Source organism: Rhinatrema bivittatum, chromosome 4 (assembly GCF_901001135.1).
Source record: "Rhinatrema bivittatum chromosome 4, aRhiBiv1.1, whole genome shotgun sequence".
In the NCBI taxonomy this organism is placed as follows: domain Eukaryota; kingdom Metazoa; phylum Chordata; class Amphibia; order Gymnophiona; family Rhinatrematidae; genus Rhinatrema; species Rhinatrema bivittatum.
In genome coordinates, this window is record NC_042618.1 from 200,868,236 (window position 1) to 200,886,422 (window position 18,187).

The following is an 18,187-nucleotide window of genomic DNA, read 5'->3' on the forward strand; positions in this document are numbered from 1 at the left end:
TTCCTTAAATTGGGCAAAGTTCAGCTAACCACAATTTTTAATGTGCAAAATGCCTACTACAGTTCAATATAGCAAAGTACATAATGACAATGCTTCAGCTTAAATACACAATGGTGACTCTAAATAATCATTAGTATTTTTATTTATTTATTTATTATATCCAATCAAAAAAATAGCAGAAAAAAAATTCTTCATTCTTGCATTATTCTGTATCCAATCACTGAAAGAATTATGGACCTTTAAAAAAACATGTGACTAATTCTGGCCTATTAAATTCATTCATTTAAAAAAAAAAGTGCCAATTAATAGATAACATTTAAACACACTGATTCAATAGTTTGTAATGAAAAAAATCCATCGCTGCTCTCTCCATCTTGATTCATGAGCCTGATAACCACCACAAGGATCTTGCTGTATTTGATCAATCACACAAAAACATAGCCAAAAAAATGTTGTTGATCAAGGCAATGTGATACAATTGGAACCTCACAATGTTTATTAGTGTGACAACTTTTATGTTCAGCTAGGCTTGTACATAAAAAGCTTTATTCTGTAAATAGACCGTGCATACTTTGCAGTGACCACACTTAAAATGACTTCATGCCGTTCTGTCATCCATACAGGCCCTATAATGCGGTTGCACTGAAAAATGTGAAGAACATAATTTCTCCTTGAAATTAACACATCTTGTTCAAGTCACACAAAATTATCAGAAAAACATGAATGAACAGCTGGTAACTTCCAATGCTTGCGTATGTGGTGAAGACAAAAAATCTTTACGTACAAGAATAGCTTAACATAAAAGTTGCCTCACGAATAAGCAACATGAGGCTCCAATTGTATCACACTGCCTTGATCAATAACATGTTTGACCAAAGCAACAAAATCCTCATGGTGGTGATCAGAATTGTGACTTAAGACAGAGAACTGCAATGTTGTTTTTTTTTGTTATAATCTTTTGAACCCTAGGGTTTAATTATCTATTGAGTGGCACCTTTTTGTATGAATTAATTTGATAGGTCAGAATTGGTCACATGTTTTTTAAAGGCCCATAATTCTTTCAATGATTGGATACAGAATAACACATGACTTATTTACTAATGAGTAATTTTGTTCTGCTATTTTTTTTTTTATTGAATATCATTTTCATAGATGGTGAGAATTTTTGCATTGGCAGGGTGTTCGTAATTATCTGCCTGCCCGGTGTGTTTATATCACTGTTAATGAGTTTAAATATAAAAATATTAAAAAGCAGATTCCATGGCAGTAATCAAATTCTGTACAAAAGTTTGCATTGCAGAATTGCAACAAAAGAAAGCAAAACAAGGGGCCATGCCTACTTTTTGTTGGGAGAGACTAGACTGAATGAACTGTAAGCTGCTTCAGAGCTCGTTCTCCTACATCATCCCTCCCAGAGAGTCCTGCTGCAAAAATATGAGACTGGAGGTTGAGATAATCTTCTTTGCTGCCAGTTCCTTACACTCTTTCATAGAGAGGGTTGCTGCTGGGATTGAAGAGTGGAAGCATATGCTTTTATGAAACTATTAAACACTCATAATGGTTGGCTACAAAGGAGCCAAAACCCTGAAACCAAACAGAGCATCCCCCTTCTCTAACTATATATACCCTAAGAAATGCATATTCAGCCTCTATCCGACTGAACAAGTCAGCCGGATAAACATATCTAGCTAATTTGTTTGAGATTTTCAGCAGCACAGCCATACCACTGAATATACCCAGAAATCTGGCTAACTTTAGACCTGCTCAAGAGCAGGCCTAATTTATCTGGCAGAATTAGCCAGATAATAAACCACTTCCTGGAAAGTGTCCATCCCACCCACCACTTAGCTGCATAACTATTCAGCCAGATAGTTATTCGGCTAAGAGGCAGCTGCTAAACATGGCCGAATATTCAAACAGCACCATTTAGCCAGATAAGTCTGAACATATCTGGCTATGTGGCGCTGAATATTGGACACTGTGTGCATATATAAATAACCACATGTTCCAGAACTTAAGAAGATTTGCCTTTTACTATCTGCAGAAATCAGGGTAGCATATGTGGAATAAGCTTGGAAGAAATAATGTTTCCTCATAGTCCTTTTGGGTCTCTTGTTGATCCTTGCTTTGAGTGCTTTGCTATACAGAGTTGGTTGATTTCAACAGAGCAGAGAGGAAGAGGATAGAATCCTAGCATGCCAAGAGTGGCGGGCCCACCAGCTGCAGGCGTTGTGGCTGCGGTGAGCCACCTGGTGGCATAGCCAGCCTTGTGGTTCAACTGACAGGAACATGCAGAAAAGGGGAAGAGCTGGGCTGTGGCCGTTTCAAACCCTGGTCAGCCTGTGAGGAAGGGAGAAATGTATAGGTGCTGGTTAAGAAGAGAACCGTTCTCTTCCTTGAAAGCCAGAAGGAGGGGACGTCAGTACAGGTGATTCAAACAGCCGTTAGAGTTTAAGCGAAAAGCTAAACATTACCAAGGATCAGACAGATGGGTAAAATTCATTCCAGGAGAGTGCGTGAGCCCAAACTCTTCATTAGTCCTCTTTCCATTTCAGACAAAAACAGCTGCATAGTGACTTTCAGATTTTACGCTCCTGACAGGATTCTATAGTATAGCACTCACTGCCATACTCCCCAGTACTACAGCTGTGAGGGACCCATGCTCACTGCAGGGCTCCCCAGTACCAGAGCTGTATGTAAGTATTCCATACTCTGTCAATACTTCAAAAAAATGGGAAATTTTCCAAAATCCTGTGGCATTCCCTAGTTTGACAACTGTATCTGGCACTCTAGGTGACCCTTCTGTCATGCACCCTCTACCCCTAACTTAGCTACTGGCGGCATCTCCAGCACAGGGCTGCCTTCCTTAGCAGTATTGGCTTTCCTCCTTTGAGCCTCTTGCTGGTGGGATTTTTCCACCCCCAACATTTTGGCACTCTAGGCAACTGCCTAGTTTGCCTAATGGAAGAACCAGCCCTGATTTCTTACACACTTCCCAGCATATAAGACAGTTTCATACTACCCTTAGCGCCCCCCAGTAGTTCAGCCATATGTGAGAATCCCACACTCCCTGTCATGCTTCCCAGTTCTATAGCCACATACGAGGGGCCCAGCATTATAATATATTAACTTTACCTAAACCAAGAACTCTAGAACTGAGCTAAAGCAGCAGCTTTCCTGGCTGAGGAAAAATAGCCTCGCTTATGTGCATTAGCCTGACTACTCTTCTCTCCCTCTGCTCTTTCTTCTTCTCACAATAATTACCTGGGGGTCATTTTTCAAAGTTTAACCAGTTAACTTCAGGAGTTAGTCATATAAACCAATGCTTTTCAAAATGTTCCCCCATTGGCCAATTAAATATGCACCAAAATTCTCAAGGTGGCCAAATTTAAAGGGTCATTTATCATTTCGCATTAGCAATAAACATGAAGAAAGGATCGGTGAAAAAAGACTTTTATTGAATCTTGCCCAACTCTGGCCGAGTTTCTTTCTTCTAGGAGCTGCCTCAGGGGTTATTGTAAACAAGTATAAAAACACACATACATAAATATGTGTAAAATCAATAAAATACATAAATAAAATATAAAACATAAAAATGTACATACATGTAAATAAATACATAAATACTACAAAATAAATGTGTGTACATATATAAACCATGTATAAAAATTATATAAAATATTAAATATTAAAAATATGTAAGTATGTGTGTAAATATATCAAAATGGCAGATACAAAGAAGTTTGTTGAATGATGAGAGGAGGGGATAAGGAACACCATGTCTGTACTGAACAACTTAAATTGGATTATATACTATAAATGATGTACAATTATGCCAAATAAAATGAAAATAAAAAACTGAATAAAAAATGAAATGAAAAAATGAACAAAGTGAATGAAAAAAAATAGATAAAATAAAAAATGTATGAAATAAAAAATGTAAAATAGGAGATGGGGGTGTTATTTAGCCTATGTGACTCTTTCAATGATAATTGTATACTGTTGTGAATGTGTACGCAAAAACCACTATTCAGTTACCTTGTCAGCCACAACTGTTGGCTCTTCCACGAGCACACTGTTTTTTTAAGATTTGCAAGGTATTAAATGTTGTATCTTTTCATACATCTGAACTATGTACGATAAATATGCTTATGGCTAGAACCACACTGTAAAAAGGAAAATGTCAAAATAAATATAGATAGCATGTTCTCAGTTTGAAAAATATACTGAAACAGGGACTAAAAAGCTTATCTGAATCCAATTCATTTCAAATCGTCAAAAAACAAATGCACATCCCTACTCTTTACCTAGCTTCAATCAAGCTAGGTAGAGAGTAAATTGTATAAATCTGCTCTTCTACCTTTCATCTCTCCAAATCACATAAAATCTTCACTGATGGCAACTGCCCCCAAACTTACTCCACCCCCCAACCCTCACCCCGAGTTCATAATGCCCCCTCTTACAGTGGTATAAAAAGTTAACTTATAAGTGGGCCACCATAGAGGCGCTCTCTTTCTCTCTCATCCTATCCATGCCCCCTTTTTTAACATGGGTGCTATTTCCACAATATTTATACCAATTTGATAAATCTCGGTCTATGTCAGGCAAAAGAGAAGTGTCTGGTTTACCTGGGTTAGGATTAAAAATTTAGCCAATTAGCTGACTTTCAATGCTAACCAGCTAAGTTTAGCAAGGCAACTCCAGCCACACAATAGCTGTCCTATATCTAAACAGGCAATTTTTGTCCGACTAGATTTAGGGAAATTTTCAGCTGAAAATGTAGGCAGTAAAGTATGGAAGAGAATTCAACTAAAACCAATCAGTTATTTTCACCACTCAGCAGCACTTGTGATCAATTTTCAAAAGGTATAACTGGTAGGGATGTAAATCGGGCTTCGGACTTCGGACGGAAGGTATAACTGGTAGGGATGTAAATCGGGCTTCGGGCTTCGGACGGAAGGGTCACCTAGAGTGCCAGATACAGTTTGACAACTGTATCTGGCACTCTAGGTGACCCTTCTGTCATGCACCCTCTACCCCTAACTTAGCTACTGGCGGCATCTCCAGCACAGGGCTGCCTTCCTTAGCAGTATTGGCTTTCCTCCTTTGAGCCTCTTGCTGGTGGGATTTTTCCACCCCCAACATTTTGGCACTCTAGGCAACTGCCTAGTTTGCCTAATGGAAGAACCAGCCCTGATTTCTTACACACTTCCCAGCATATAAGACAGTTTCATACTACCCTTAGCGCCCCCCAGTAGTTCAGCCATATGTGAGAATCCCACACTCCCTGTCATGCTTCCCAGTTCTATAGCCACATACGAGGGGCCCAGCATTATAATATATTAACTTTACCTAAACCAAGAACTCTAGAACTGAGCTAAAGCAGCAGCTTTCCTGGCTGAGGAAAAATAGCCTCGCTTATGTGCATTAGCCTGACTACTCTTCTCTCCCTCTGCTCTTTCTTCTTCTCACAATAATTACCTGGGGGTCATTTTTCAAAGTTTAACCAGTTAACTTCAGGAGTTAGTCATATAAACCAATGCTTTTCAAAATGTTCCCCCATTGGCCAATTAAATATGCACCAAAATTCTCAAGGTGGCCAAATTTAAAGGGTCATTTATCATTTCGCATTAGCAATAAACATGAAGAAAGGATCGGTGAAAAAAGACTTTTATTGAATCTTGCCCAACTCTGGCCGAGTTTCTTTCTTCTAGGAGCTGCCTCAGGGGTTATTGTAAACAAGTATAAAAACACACATACATAAATATGTGTAAAATCAATAAAATACATAAATAAAATATAAAACATAAAAATGTACATACATGTAAATAAATACATAAATACTACAAAATAAATGTGTGTACATATATAAACCATGTATAAAAATTATATAAAATATTAAATATTAAAAATATGTAAGTATGTGTGTAAATATATCAAAATGGCAGATACAAAGAAGTTTGTTGAATGATGAGAGGAGGGGATAAGGAACACCATGTCTGTACTGAACAACTTAAATTGGATTATATACTATAAATGATGTACAATTATGCCAAATAAAATGAAAATAAAAAACTGAATAAAAAATGAAATGAAAAAATGAACAAAGTGAATGAAAAAAAATAGATAAAATAAAAAATGTATGAAATAAAAAATGTAAAATAGGAGATGGGGGTGTTATTTAGCCTATGTGACTCTTTCAATGATAATTGTATACTGTTGTGAATGTGTACGCAAAAACCACTATTCAGTTACCTTGTCAGCCACAACTGTTGGCTCTTCCACGAGCACACTGTTTTTTTAAGATTTGCAAGGTATTAAATGTTGTATCTTTTCATACATCTGAACTATGTACGATAAATATGCTTATGGCTAGAACCACACTGTAAAAAGGAAAATGTCAAAATAAATATAGATAGCATGTTCTCAGTTTGAAAAATATACTGAAACAGGGACTAAAAAGCTTATCTGAATCCAATTCATTTCAAATCGTCAAAAAACAAATGCACATCCCTACTCTTTACCTAGCTTCAATCAAGCTAGGTAGAGAGTAAATTGTATAAATCTGCTCTTCTACCTTTCATCTCTCCAAATCACATAAAATCTTCACTGATGGCAACTGCCCCCAAACTTACTCCACCCCCCAACCCTCACCCCGAGTTCATAATGCCCCCTCTTACAGTGGTATAAAAAGTTAACTTATAAGTGGGCCACCATAGAGGCGCTCTCTTTCTCTCTCATCCTATCCATGCCCCCTTTTTTAACATGGGTGCTATTTCCACAATATTTATACCAATTTGATAAATCTCGGTCTATGTCAGGCAAAAGAGAAGTGTCTGGTTTACCTGGGTTAGGATTAAAAATTTAGCCAATTAGCTGACTTTCAATGCTAACCAGCTAAGTTTAGCAAGGCAACTCCAGCCACACAATAGCTGTCCTATATCTAAACAGGCAATTTTTGTCCGACTAGATTTAGGGAAATTTTCAGCTGAAAATGTAGGCAGTAAAGTATGGAAGAGAATTCAACTAAAACCAATCAGTTATTTTCACCACTCAGCAGCACTTGTGATCAATTTTCAAAAGGTATAACTGGTAGGGATGTAAATCGGGCTTCGGACGATTGAAAATAAGGTCGATATTTTCAAAATCGTCTGAAATCGGGGGTTCCCCCGAAACGATAGGAAAACCCCACGATATTGTTTGTGGGGGTTCTCTTATCGTTTTGGGGGAGGGCGGGAAAACCGGCACACAAAAATAACCATAAACCCACCCCAACCCTTTAAAATTAATCCCTTTGCTTCCCCCACCCTCCCGACCCCCCCAAAAACATTTTACAGGTACCTGGTGGTCCAGTGGGGGTCCCGGGAGCGATCTCCTGCTCCCAGGACGTCGGCTGCCACTAATCAAAATGGCACCGATGGCCCTTTGCCCTTACCATGTGACAGGGTATCAGTGCCATTGGCCGGCCCCTGTCACAAGGTAGGAGCACTGGATGGCCGGCGCCAACTTTAAAAATGTGACAAGGGCCGGCCAATGGCACGGATACCCTGTCACATGGGAAGGGCAAAGGCCATCGGCGCCATTTTTATTAGTGGCAGCCGACGGCCCGAGAGCGAGAGATTGCTCCCGGGACCCCCACTGGACCACCAGGTACCTGTAAAATGTTTTTGGGGGGGTCGGGAGGGTGGGAGAAGCAAAGGGATTAGTTTTAAAGGGTCGGGGTGGGTTTTTTGTTTATCGGCTCAGGTGCAGCCGATAAAACCGCGATCAGGCTCGATGAAAAAAAAACCCACATGTGAATCAGAACCAGAATCCAAACCAATTCTGGTTCTGATTCGCATCTCTAACTGTCTAACCTTGGGAGCTAGCCAGTTAAAACTCTATTTTTAAAAGTTTTCCCCATTGACTGCATTTACCTATTTAAATTCACAAGGTGTGTTGTGGTTTTGGCCCTTACCTCCGGCTCCCGGGCCTGCTTTCGCTTCCAGAGGCCTGGTTTCTGGCCTGTTTGGCAGCGTCCCCGCTGGGGCTGTGCCGCTGCGAGTTCTCTCATGGACGCCTGGCTCCTAGGCGCGCATGCGCGCCACTTGGGCGCTTTTCTAGGCCGTTTCCCGTCAGTGGTGACTCCGCCCAACTCCGGACGTCAGACGCCGCGGCCTTGATAAGCCGGCCGCGGCCATCCAGTCTTTGCCTTGCAACAAGTTAGCCTCCTGGTTTCCTGTTGCGCTGTGCCCCGGAGTGACTCGCTTTGCTTTGTTGCTCCGTTCCTGCTACAGTACCTGCTTGGCTCCTGCTTGCCTGCTATAGCACCTGCTTGGTTCCAGCCTGCCTGCTACAGTTCCTGCCTAGTTCCAGTACCCGGATCCTGCTACAGTTCCTGCCTAGTTCCAGTACCCGGATCCTGCTACAGTTCCTGCCTAGTTCCAGTACCCGGATCCTGCTACAGTTCCTGCCTAGTTCCAGTACCCGGATCCTGCTACAGTTCTTGCCTGGTTCCAGTACCCGGATCCTGCTACAGTTCTTGCCTGGTTCCAGTACCCGGATCCTGCTACAGTTCTTGCCTGGTTCCAGTACCCGGATCCTGCTACAGTTCCTGCCTAGTTCCAGTACCCGGATCCTGCTACAGTTCTTGCCTGGTTCCAGTACCCGAGTCTTGCTACAGTTCCTGCCTGGTTCCAGAACCCGTACCCAGTTACAGTATCACTACTGTCCTAGTCTGGTTCCAGTTACCTGTCCTGATTCACAACCCGCCTAAGTCCCAGCAGCCGGGCCCCTACGGGCTCCTCCCGGGGGGGCTTCCACGTCCAATGATGAAGCCACCTAAGTCCCAGCGGTTGGGCTCCTACGGGCTCCTTCCGGGGGAGTACCAGCTTCCGGGGTGAAGAGCATCTACATCCTGCCTGAACATCTGCCTCCCGGCCTACTATTCATTAGAGACAGTGACCACCTTTCCCAGTCTCCAGCAGGTCGGCCCAAGGGTCCACTAAACAGAGACTCCCATAACAGAGTGGGCAAAAGAGGGAAAGTTCCCTGGATGTTTTGGGCAGTTAACTTAGGCAGTCAGTGTCGATTCTGAGCACTGATTTTGAGTGCTATGTGGATACGTTTAGCCAATACTACACCAGAGCCATAATTTTCTCTTGACTAAATTTTGAAGAAATGTAAAAAACTAAATTTTAACAGAAAAATCTAGCTGGTTCAATTCAGCTGAAAATTCGCCTAACAATACCCGGTTGAACTGAACCAGCTATCTTACCAGCACTTGGCAGGTGTTTGAAAACTGATGACTCCTTCTCATCGCTTCTGGATCATTTTCATGTTCATACCAAGAAACGTGTCAGAATCTGCACATAATCCAAGAACTGCTACAGCTAGTGCCAAGTCCTACGATCTGCACTGATCCTGGAGAGAGCTTGATTGTTGCCAAATACATATTTGTATAATTTTATTGTGCGACTTGCCATGAGTCACATAATCCTATTTTAAACTATATAAATAGTGAGGGTACATCTTCAGTAGGGCACCTGTCATTCTAGGCACCTACTTTTCAACCTGCACAGACCCAGTCCAATCTTTAAACACAAGGGACCTGTGCACATTGAGATCATTTTTAAAAGTGTCGCTTGCACAAAAATGCCCACATATACCTATATGGGGGGGGCTACACGCAAGCAACGTGGATTTTAAAAAGCCACAATTTACGCACTATGTACAAATAATCTCATAGACTCAGTGCTGGAGCACCAGGAGAGGGTAAGGTCATACCCTGCTCCTGGCATGGACTTTGACAACTCTGGGGGATGGAGGAGGGGGTCTCCGGGGGGGGGGGGGGGGGCTTGGCTGGCCAAATTTTAAGCCATGGGTGGGTGGGTGGGAGGGTCAGGGGGAGAGGAAGATTTACAATTTCTTTAAATAGCTAATGAGGTTGGTGGGCCCAGGGCATTTAAATATTCTTTATTGGGTTTGGTGGGGGCAGAGGGAAGGCTGACAGTGCCTCATTTATACTTTCACCACAGGATCAAAAGAAACGGGCTACAGGCTCCTTTACATATTTTTTTTTTTTCCTTTTACAGATCTCTACTTAACTGGAAATCTTTGAAGATATCCGGTTAAGTAGCTAAGCCCCTGTCACATGGTAGGGGCTAAAGGCCACCGGCGCCATTTTGGTTAGTGGAAGCCAACAGCCCGGGACCGGCAGATCGCTCCCGGGCCCCCCACTGGACCACCAGGGGTTTTCATGAGTCTTGGGGGGGTTCGGGAGGGTGGCTCAACAGAGGGGAAGGCAGGGTGAGGCGGAGGCTGGGCAGAAATCTGAAGGGGCACTTTTTGCCCCTTCAAAATTCTGCTGCCTGTTGCGGCCACCTCACCCTGCCTCATTGGCTAATGAGTGACGGCGGCGCCCCCTAATGGTCAGTGCCCTAGCTCACCTAGTGCTTCCGCCGGCCCTGAGAGGGACATTTATCCCAATGAATATACAGGGCAAGTTATCCGGCTAACTCTAGCGGCCTAATGATTATTGATTGACCTCTCGGTTTTCAAGCGTGCATGTACTATTCTGCACTCCCTGCACAGATAGCATGAGCAAAGCATGTGGATGTTTTTCATGTGCATAACTTCTACTTGGTAATTTCCAAGAGAAGCAATGTGGGAGGAAGAGTAGCCTGATGTTTAGACCAGAGGTCTGAGAACAGGGCAAAGCCGGGATTCAGTTCCTACTTCTCCCAGTGATGCTTCTTGTAACCCGGGTCAAGAATCTTCACTCTCCATTGCCTCAGGTACAAACTTAGGAGTCTAATAAGCATTTTCCCCATAAATACTGAATCGGAGAAAAGTCCTTGTAAATCAGGCCCTTAGATTACAAACTCTCCGGGATAGGGAGCTACCCACTGTTCCTGAATGTAATGAACATTTACTTTCAATAAAGATGAGTAATTAAATCTAACATCCAGATTTCCCTAAAGTACATGTGTTAAAAGCATCTCCATAGTTTGCAATTATACAAGTTATCTGAAAATCATATTTCATTTTTAATTTCTTGTGTTTAATTTAGTTTCTATCATTTTGATAGGAATAGGGGTTTTCTATATACTTTACCCTAATTCCATACAATTATGTATTTGTGATATATTTGAAAAATTGAATATGAAATTTAAAAAAATACATTTTGTTTTATAAAAACATAAAAGCATTAAATAGTATATACTGCCCTCTGAAAAAAAAGACATGTAGTTTTTAGTCCAAAGATGCAGCAGTAGAACCTCAAAAGAGCACGTTAATATTTGAAGGAGTCCTGATAATATTGTTGCTTTAAATCTTTTGATTATCCTGAATTACAGCCTCTGATAAATCAGCTATTTAAGTGTACAGTCATTTAGCACAGCAAAAAGCTGACTGCATTGCTTTTTTTTTAATGTTTTATCTTTTAAGTAAAAATAATTTCATTGTATATTATTATGTGAATGTCTGTCTGTGTTTCTGTAACAGCCTAAGCATGTGGTGGAGAAGGAAACATCTCAGGTAAGGCACTCCCAAAGAAGTGAGAATACATATGCTAGCAGCAGAAGAAGGGATGCAGCTAACCTCACAAGGCTTTATCTCTCTGGATACTCAAGTGACTGCCTTGGCTTGAGTTAGACGTTCTGCTTACATTATCTCTCATTCAAAACAAGGAGGCTCATGGTTAGCGGCCCATTTCCATGAGAGTTTGCTATGGATGCCAATCAGCTCTATAGCAAACCTCTGCAAGAAAGTTTGCTTCAAGCCAGCTGGAAAAGATAACTATACCTTCCTGAGGCGTAGTTATCTTTTTTTCTGAAAACTGGCATGCAAAGGGAACTACAAGCGCCGATTTCTGATCATTTCTGAATTGAGCTGCTTTGCATGATAGTACATTGCGGCAACTCACTGATTTGGAATTTTGGAAAATGTCTGCACATAGGTTTTCTACTTGCAAAGGTGAAAATTGCAAATGGATTCTGCACACGTAAAAACGTGCAAAAGCCCAAAAGATGGTGTTTTTGTACAGTTTGGAATTTTCTGCATGTTTGAACATGCACAGGCCCTCCATCTTTGAAAACAATTCAGTTTTATATATAAGTCAGAGAGAAGAGTTAAATGCAGCTCCCAACAACACTTGGTCCTCTAAATTCCACATTTTTAGGAGGCCACAGAGAAAATTCTCTATCCCTCTGTCTGCTTTAACCCCTCTCTCTCTCTCTTTCACTTGCCTCATTTCACCTCTGTATTTTCAAAATATGTCTTAAAACCCTAGGCCATCAATTCTTGGTTCAAACATGGAGACATGGAACACAGCAGGTTAGACTGAAAGTGGACCAGAAGTCCTGTTCTACCTCCGCCAGTTCCTTAATGGGGTTCCTGACATGACAGAAAGAGACACATTAACAGCCAGTTCTGTGCACTCCCCTCTGCATTGTGCAGGCTGCTTTTTGGGTTGACGAATGCTGGTGGATGAAGGCATTCCATTTAAAAACATAACACTCCCATGCATCACAACCGCATTCCCCTGCCCTGAAGAATCCAGGCTCAGAAAAGCCACAGACTGGTGAAGTGCATGTTGCCACTGAGATGTACCACATGACGCACTGCGATAAGCCCCCAGCAATTTACAGCGAGTGGGAGACCTTCGGGTCTCAGTATGATGAGAAATACAGGTCATATATGTCACAGCTCTATCACATTGCACTCACACCAGCATTGCTTCATGGCTCTGTAATTGCAACAACAAAAAAGAAAGGTATGAGCCAGCCTGATGGCCCAGGGTGGATCTGGCACATTCTTGCATGCACGCTTCTCTGCTTGCTGCATTTTGTATGGTGCATTTTGGAGCTGGATATGTAGAAGTGCTGTTTTAGAAGTAATTGGGGTAAATATTAAAGTCCTGAGGAGTAGGAAAGCCCATCCTACTGTTTCAACCCCTATTTCACAGACTTTTGTACCATGAAACAGGAGCTGAAAACCTGGACTGACTCGCCTGCTCCCAAAAACCTAAAAGCAGATGAGCACCCTATGGAGGATTATCCAGAAATCATGATCCTACAGCAGTTATCCCACCCAGCACAGCATGAATGTATGGAATGTATGGAATGAATGGGTGAAGGGGCAAGGGGAGTCTCACTATTCTGAGGAATAAAATTGTCTATATATTTTGTTTTTGTATGAAAGCCATGAAATTGAAGAGAGGACATGCGCTGAGTGGTCCTGGCACAGGAAGAGGATGGGGGAGGTCTCGTAACGGCCTGTACGTTTGGCTCACTCACCTCTCCTGTTCCTAACAGTTAAGCCAGTTCCTGTGGTAGAAGCTCAGAGTGGTTTCTGTAGCCACGTCTGTCTTGTGGAGAGCTAAACACGCTGGATGATTAATGGGAGATGATGGCCCTACAGTAGCTGTCAGACTCTCTCTCTCTCTCTCTCTTGGTTTTAGATTAATATTGAGTTGTGCTTTGCATTGAAATCTTGTTCCTAAAACAGAACAAGAAAAAACCCACAGAATGCTCCCTTTGATGGAGTCATAGCTGTGAGTTGGTGTTTTGACTGTATCCCCCTCCCCCTTTGCTGGCTTCCTGGAAAAGAGTCACAAGGGACTATGCGGTTTCTCCCTGTTATATGTCTGTCTTTCTCTCTGTTTCTCTATCTTTATACTTATTTGAATTTTTGTGTATGCTCATGAGTTAGGATATATGCCTGGGTTGTCTTTTTTTTTTTTTTTGTATGCCTGTCTTATGTATGTGCTGGCTGTCTTAAACATATACCTCATATATGTTTGTATTTGTATAGTGTATACCCATGCGTGCTTCTACATGTCAGTCTTATCTAATTATATAGTTCTGTGTGTTTCTACAGCAGCTGGTCCTCTCCAGTGCAGTCAGGGGAGCACTGGAGCTTCTCTTTTATGGGAGTGGATGACAAGTGGCAAATCTATTTAAAAAAAAAAAAAAAAAATAGCAGTGCCTTCACTGCTTATCCCTATCTTGGAAAACCCAAACTGGATAAAAGATGGCAATTCAAAAAGTGGCTGTGCTGGTTTACGCGTAGAGCAGAAGAAAAACAGCAGAGTTGACACGCTCGAGCACTATCATAGTTCTTCAAGTAGAGAGTACATCTCATCTTAAATGATTCACAAAGTAAAATGCAAAGCACAGACATCTCTTCAGAAAACCCAGTCCCAGTTTTTGTTGCTATGGGCAATCAGGGAGTTAATCTTCAGAGATGCATCACCATTATGTGTTTCTAAGTTCAGCAGAGTCTCACAGAAGAGACATCAGCACTATTAACCACTAGCAGTCATTTCAAAGTAAATTCCTCGGGGCACGCTCCAAACAATTTTCTCCATTGGCTGAGATTACACTTTTCAGCCAGAGCCTAGTACCACTAAGAGACATTAAGCAAGATGCCCACAGGCTATTTCACTGAGCAGATTCCCAGCAGCTAAGCACAGGCACAAAAGAAATATGAAATTCTCTGGCTTAGATGCATTTCTCAACTCAGGAGAAAAAAATCCTCACCCTGAGAAGTGGTAAAGAAAACCAGGTTTTCAGGGAGTCAAGCATGCTGCCACCTGCTGCTGGTCTCCTTCCAGAACTATCTGGTAGCCCACACAGGATGGCCGGTCTCAGAGCTGGAGCACACCATTGCTGTAGATAATGATGGGGTATACTTGGATGTACAACCCTTTTTTAGAGCCAAAGGACTACAGTATGTACATCTTTAGGTGTGTCTTTGAGGTATACCGTACACTGTATGTGTGTTTCAGTGTATGTATCTGCTTAAGGTAAGACTGTCTTTTTTGGGATATGATTATTCATGTTTGCATGTGTCTATGTGCTTGTATTTTATTTACATATATATATGATTAGCCTCTGTTTTTCTCACCTGCATGTTTCTGAGTGAGGTTGTGTTTCTGGAGTGCCTCAGAATTTGCTTAGGAATTATCATCCAGGAGTAATTTTCAAAGGGGATTTCTGTGGGTAAAAAAAGTTTATGCACAGAAGTGCCTTTTTGCAAAAGTTGTCTGCCTGATATACGGGTAAACCTACATGCACATGCCATGCTCGTGTGTAAATTTATCTGTACTGAGTGGAGGCATTCCTGGGGCGGAATTGGGGAGGGTTTGAGATTTATGTGCATGCTTGTAAAATTCAACCACATGCGCATAACTTTTCAGGAAAATGTTGTGTGCACCAAATAGCAGGTGCAGCTTTTGCAGACTAGAGTTGATTAGCTAATTTTCAAAGCGAATGTACCCATCCATGTAGGTTCACTTTGAAAACTGGTGTAACTCATGTGCATATTTGAGGCATAAGCTATGCAGGATGTTTCAAAATTACCCTCCCCATGTCTACCCATGGATCAAGGTACTAGTCACAAAAAGAGATCCCTCGCACCCACTCATTTTCTGAGACTTTAGCAACACCTGGCCTGACAAAGTATATAAGCAACTGTCAAATTTGTAACTCTTTTCAGATGTTTGTTCAGTATTTTATGTTCTCGTAGGAACAGCCAGGTGAGGATGTGGAAAGTCTTCAGAGCAGACCTCAGAAGATGATTAAATCAACAAACAGCAAAATGCTACCTCATTGAACGCACCCCGGGAACAAGCAGTGCTGCCAGGGTCTGCTAAGTCATAAAGAATGCAAAGCCATAATAAAGCAAAGTCGTTTTAGTTTTTATTCCCCAGATCTCTCCCTGCCATGTCTTTACCACCCAAAGCCTTAGCCAGATAGCCTTGGACCTCTCTGCACCCCACTAAAAGTAAAGAGCAACTATCCAACGATGTTTTGATTAGGTCAGATGAACTCAGCTAGTCACCCTCCATGGCAGGTTTGTAAATGAAATTCCTTTAACCAAACTCACCTAATTCCTTCCGAGGTTTTGCGAGCAAAATGCCGCAGAGTGAATCCCTGTGTGAAACTGCTCCTTTACTCACTGGGAGAAGCCATCAACAATAGCCATCAAAATTAGTAAATCCTTCATTTGGAGCAGAGATGAGTTGCAAAAAAAGTCTAGCCTTGCCTATAATGCAGGGATTTCTTTCTTTAATTGAAGTTTGTCAGATTTCCTTAATGAAATCCTTGAAAATCAGGGTTGAAATGACCAAGATTGTTATCAATTATTTTGTCATTTTCCATCTTCTGTTCAGGGATTTTGGTATCGTGCTCTCTTACTGTGATCTGATAGACGCTAGTGGAGGAGAAATCCCGGGATTATATAGCTGGAGTTTAAACTATGAGTTTTTTTGGCTCTCAACTTGGAAAGGACCCAAAATAGCTTGTCATCTCTTGCCTCCCAGTGAATTGATATATTATTCATAAATGCCAGCATGTACAAATGCAATAGCACACTGCCAGTAAGAAGGAGGACCTCTTCTAACTGAAAGTCTTTTCATGCAAACATTTCTATGTCCCCTCTAACCTTCTTGGTCTTCCCCCTTGTTCTCACTTCCACCCTCATCACCTCCTCACCTCATCTCCTCTCCTCCAGCACTCCCTCAGCCTTCAGCTAGGGCACAACAGCTTTCAGGGAGGTCTGAGTTCAACTTTGAAAGGCAACTTAAGGAATAATTACAAGGAGAATATCAGAAGCTTCACTCAGCCCACACCAGTCTGATTGAAAAGACCTTCCAAGCTTACCTTTATATGTTACCTGTGCATACCACTGAGCTCCAGGAAGAAGTAAGGAGAAAAGTCCAGAGTAGGAAAAAACCGGGGTCCCTGAAAGGGAAAGGGGGAATTGGATAACCTGATTTCATTAATTTATTATTGAACAGCAAACTTGAGAATGTACAATACCCTCTCCAGTCATTAACTCTCAGAGATTGAATTAGCACCCTTTTGTACAGAATGCATTACATATATGGGGAAGAGTTAGAAGGTGCCTAAAAGTTCCAGAGGACATAATGCCCTATGCAAAGATTAATCTGATAGATCTTTCTCAAGTACAGAGTATAGAGATTTAGCTATTGGATCAAAAGAGAAAAGGGATGCATAACTCAAACAATCTATTTCTGGGAGATTCATCTCCTTGGAATATAAATAAAATGCTAGAATTGCTTCTTTTTTTTTTTTTTAATATTTTATCCTTAGAGGCTATGCTTATCTGCCTTCAAATAAAATAAGCATATTTAGAAATGCTGAGCTAGCAGAGAAGTTAATTTACACCCCTAATACTCAAACACAAATTGATCTCAACCCTTAACGGAACTATGGATGTCAGGTTTAATCTTTCTGAATGCTGAATCTGGGAAGCTTCAGCAAAGATCTTACGCTTGAGGGATGGGAAGTAACCTGGGAATCCACTTCTAAATATCTATATTAGCATACTTTAAAGCTGTGCTTCTCAACCCAGTCTTTACTAGCAAGTCAGGTTTTCAGGATATCCACAAAAGGACGGTAACTGCTGTGTTGGAGGATCGCGTGCCAGCAGGTTGCCGGCGCGCGCAACCTGCGCCTGCCTCCAGGCAGGCACAAAAGGTAGAATACAAATTTGTGGGGGGGGCGGGGGGGGTTAGAGTAGGGCTAGGGGGGGAAGGTTAGGGGAAGAGGTGGGAAGATTAGTTTAGGGGAAGGGAATGGGGGAAGCCCGTGGGCGTTGGCACGCGCAGGTTGCACAATTGTGCACCCCCTTGGGCACGCCGACCCCCAATTTTATAACATGCGCACGCATGTTATAAAATCGGGCGTATTTTTTTTTTAAATCTACCCCTATATGCACAAAATTTAACCAGATAAAGAGTCGATGATGGAGGCATTCCAGGGGCATGCTTACATTTTAGCCAGTAAACACTGATTTTCATCATTCCCCAGCTCAATACCTGTCCTAAAGTTAAGCTGGATAACTTTATCTGGTTATCTTTAACTGGATATATTCAGTTGCTGAATGTCTGGGTAAAGATCTCTGGATATCTTTCCTACTCACTGGCCTGCTGAATATCGACCTCTGTGTGGCTAAGATTTAGAAACAAGACCATACAGTTTGCCAAAATATGTGAGGCAAGGGAAATGAGGAAGCCTTACAGCAAATGTATATTTTAGATTGAAGTCCTATGTTTTCTGTGCATTTTTTACATGGAACAGAAATAGAGAAATCTGGACATCCATCATGTCTTACTGGGTTTCATTTTTTCTAGATTATAGAATAATTTTATTAATTTGTATGGTGCTACCTGGCATAC

The 18,187-nt window shown here is 41.7% G+C and overlaps 1 protein-coding gene across 1 annotated transcript in view; it reads left to right on the forward strand.

Moving 5' to 3' along the window:
* LOC115090436 (high mobility group protein HMGI-C-like) overlaps positions 1-15,686 on the forward strand; it is a 50,943-nt gene extending 35,257 nt beyond the window's left edge. The window contains exons 6-7 of the mRNA XM_029599533.1: positions 11,485-11,517; positions 15,511-15,686. Coding sequence (XP_029455393.1) covers positions 11,485-11,517; positions 15,511-15,597 — 120 coding nt within the window. The 3' untranslated portion in view covers positions 15,598-15,686. The remainder of the gene's footprint in view (positions 1-11,484; positions 11,518-15,510) is intronic.
* Positions 15,687-18,187: the final 2,501 nt, after the last annotated feature.